At 43.9% G+C, this 2352-nt stretch overlaps 1 protein-coding gene across 1 annotated transcript; it reads left to right on the top strand.

Moving 5' to 3' along the window:
• The first annotated feature begins 251 nt into the window (after positions 1-251).
• LOC101977734 (RNA polymerase II subunit A C-terminal domain phosphatase SSU72) lies at positions 252-1319 on the top strand. Its single transcript, XM_040288307.2, has one exon. The coding sequence runs from the start codon at positions 330-332 to the stop codon at positions 912-914; it is 585 nt and encodes a 194-aa protein (XP_040144241.1). The 5' UTR covers positions 252-329; the 3' UTR covers positions 915-1319.
• The last annotated feature ends 1033 nt before the right edge of the window (positions 1320-2352 follow it).

The following is a 2352-nucleotide window of genomic DNA, read 5'->3' on the forward strand; positions in this document are numbered from 1 at the left end:
AAGTCCTTGTTTAAGGTTGTGACATGAGATGCTGGCACAGGGGGTGGGGTACGAGGCACGGAACTAACCTTGCAGAGTCTTTTAGGAAAGCCATGGTGTTGGCAGGCTCACTGCCTCTCTCATCTGCAGGCCGGGGAAACGCGCAGGCCCGAGGGGCGGGGCCTCCCCTGTGACGTGACCCTTACGTCGTAACCTGACGCACTGTGCCGCCATTGCTCCTTCTGAAGTGCCTCACTTCAGGCTGTGCGGTAGCCATTTTGGTCGCTCGTGTTGAAGCACCACAGTTGAGCAAAAGTTCTAGAGCGAGAGCGTTGCAGATTTGTGGTACCATGCCGTCCTTGCCGCTTCAGGTGGCGGTGGTCTGCTCTAGCAACCAGAATCGGAGCATGGAGGCACACCACATCCTCAGCAAGCGAGGTTTCAATGTCCGTTCCTTTGGAACAGGATCTCACGTGAAGCTTCCAGGTCCAGCACCCAACAAGCCAAATGTTTATGATTTCAGAACCACATATGATCAGATGTACAACGATCTTATTAAGAAAGACAAAGATTTCTATACGAAGAATGGCATTTTGCATATGTTGGACAGAAATAAAAGAATCAAGCCCGGTCCAGAAAGGTTCCAAAATTGTAAAGAGCCGTTCGATCTGATCCTCACTTGTGAAGAGCGAGTCTATGACCAGGTGGTAGAAGAGCTGAATTCCAGAGAGCAGGAGACCTGCCAACCCGTGCATGTGGTCAATGTGGATATACAAGACAACTATGAAGAGGCCACCCTCGGGGCATTCCTCATCTGTGAGCTCTGCCAGTGTATCCAGCACACTGATGACATGGATGATGAGATTGAAGAGCTGCTGCAGGAGTTCGAAGAGAAAAGCGGCAAGGCTTTTCTGCACACCGTCTGCTTCTACTGAAGAAGGCTGCCTCCCGCCCTCCGAAGCCATCTGGAGCTTCATTTTATTAGTACTTTTGCCTTCCTGATACTTGCTTAGTTTCCTGCCTGATACTTTTAGGCATTTTGACATTGGACAGAGTATCACCCTGATCAACCTCAACTGCATATGAAATGAAATATATGAATACCAGGCTTGAAATAAAACATCTTCTATCCCACTTTTACAGATAAGTGGGATGTCAGTTATAAATGTGTTCTTTCAAAAAAGAAAAAAAAAGTTGATGGTTAATTTCCTCCAACATACGTACTCTTAAACTGTGCCTGCCTTTCCCTTTCCTATTTCCCTGGCCAGAGTGTACGAACACCTGGAGAAAAGTAGCAAGGTGTATCTTATTGGAAAAACTTGGAATTGTTCAATAAATAAATGTTGCTGGTTGTCAAGAAAGCTTGTTTACATTTAATTTGAGTTTTAGAAGGAGAAAAGAGAAATAATATGAGTAATATTTAAAGATAGAGTGGCTAAGAATTTTCCAAAATTAACTTTAAAAATCATTTTAAAGGGTTTATGAACCCTAGGAAGAAGGAAGGTGAGATTTGGAATATCAATACTTTCTCAGTCTATTCAGCTGAAATTTGGTGTGTAGACATATTAAAATATCTATAGTGGTATTGATATTCAGGGTGAGACCCTAGAAGCACAAATAGGGATGTGGGGCCATTTCCTTGAAGAACCCAAAAGCAGGAAAGGGCAATACATGAGTACTTAGAAGGGGTCAGGAGTCCAATTTGGAGAGCTGAGTTTAATATTTGTTACATTTTTGGATCTTAAATTTCTCTCAGAGGCCATGTGTTTAAAGGCTTGGTCACCAGCCTGTGGCACTACTGGAGATAGTGGAACCTTTAAGAGGTGGGGCCTGATGGAAGGATGTTAGGTCACTAGGGACATGCCCTTGCAAGGGATATTGGGACCAGAAATTGCTTCTCTCTCCCAGCCCCACTTCCTGCTGCCATGAGGTGAGCAGTTTTGCTCTTCTATGCACCCCCCACTATGATGTTTGGCCTCACCCCAGTCCAAAAACAACAGAGCCCAGTGACCATAGGTCACTCCTTTTAAGTTGATTATCCTAGGTATTTTGTCACAGCAATGGAAAGCTAATGCAATAACCAAGTTTAAACAAATAGAAGAGAGAAAGCAGAAGGAAAACATTCTACAGGTTGGGACCTAGACAGAACTTAAAACTTAAAACCAGAGCTAAGCAAGGCTATAAGATTCCATCCACAACATCTGAGTATCTGAGGCGAATGGCTTAATTTGGCTTAAAGGCATAGTACTAGGGTGGATGATCAAAGGCTTCAGAGGGGCAAATAACTTGATACTAAATATCTCTTACAAAGATAATTCTCTAATCAATGTGAAAGGTGAACTAGAGAAGTTGTGATGGTTATGATCTCAGGAC

Source organism: Ictidomys tridecemlineatus, chromosome X (genome assembly GCF_052094955.1).
Source record: "Ictidomys tridecemlineatus isolate mIctTri1 chromosome X, mIctTri1.hap1, whole genome shotgun sequence".
NCBI lineage: Eukaryota > Metazoa > Chordata > Mammalia > Rodentia > Sciuridae > Ictidomys > Ictidomys tridecemlineatus.

Bases quoted from the DNA above. Each gene is read 5' to 3' on its own strand.
- LOC101977734 (XM_040288307.2), top strand. From the start codon at position 330: ATGCCGTCCTTGCCGCTTCAGGTGGCGGTGGTCTGCTCTAGCAACCAG.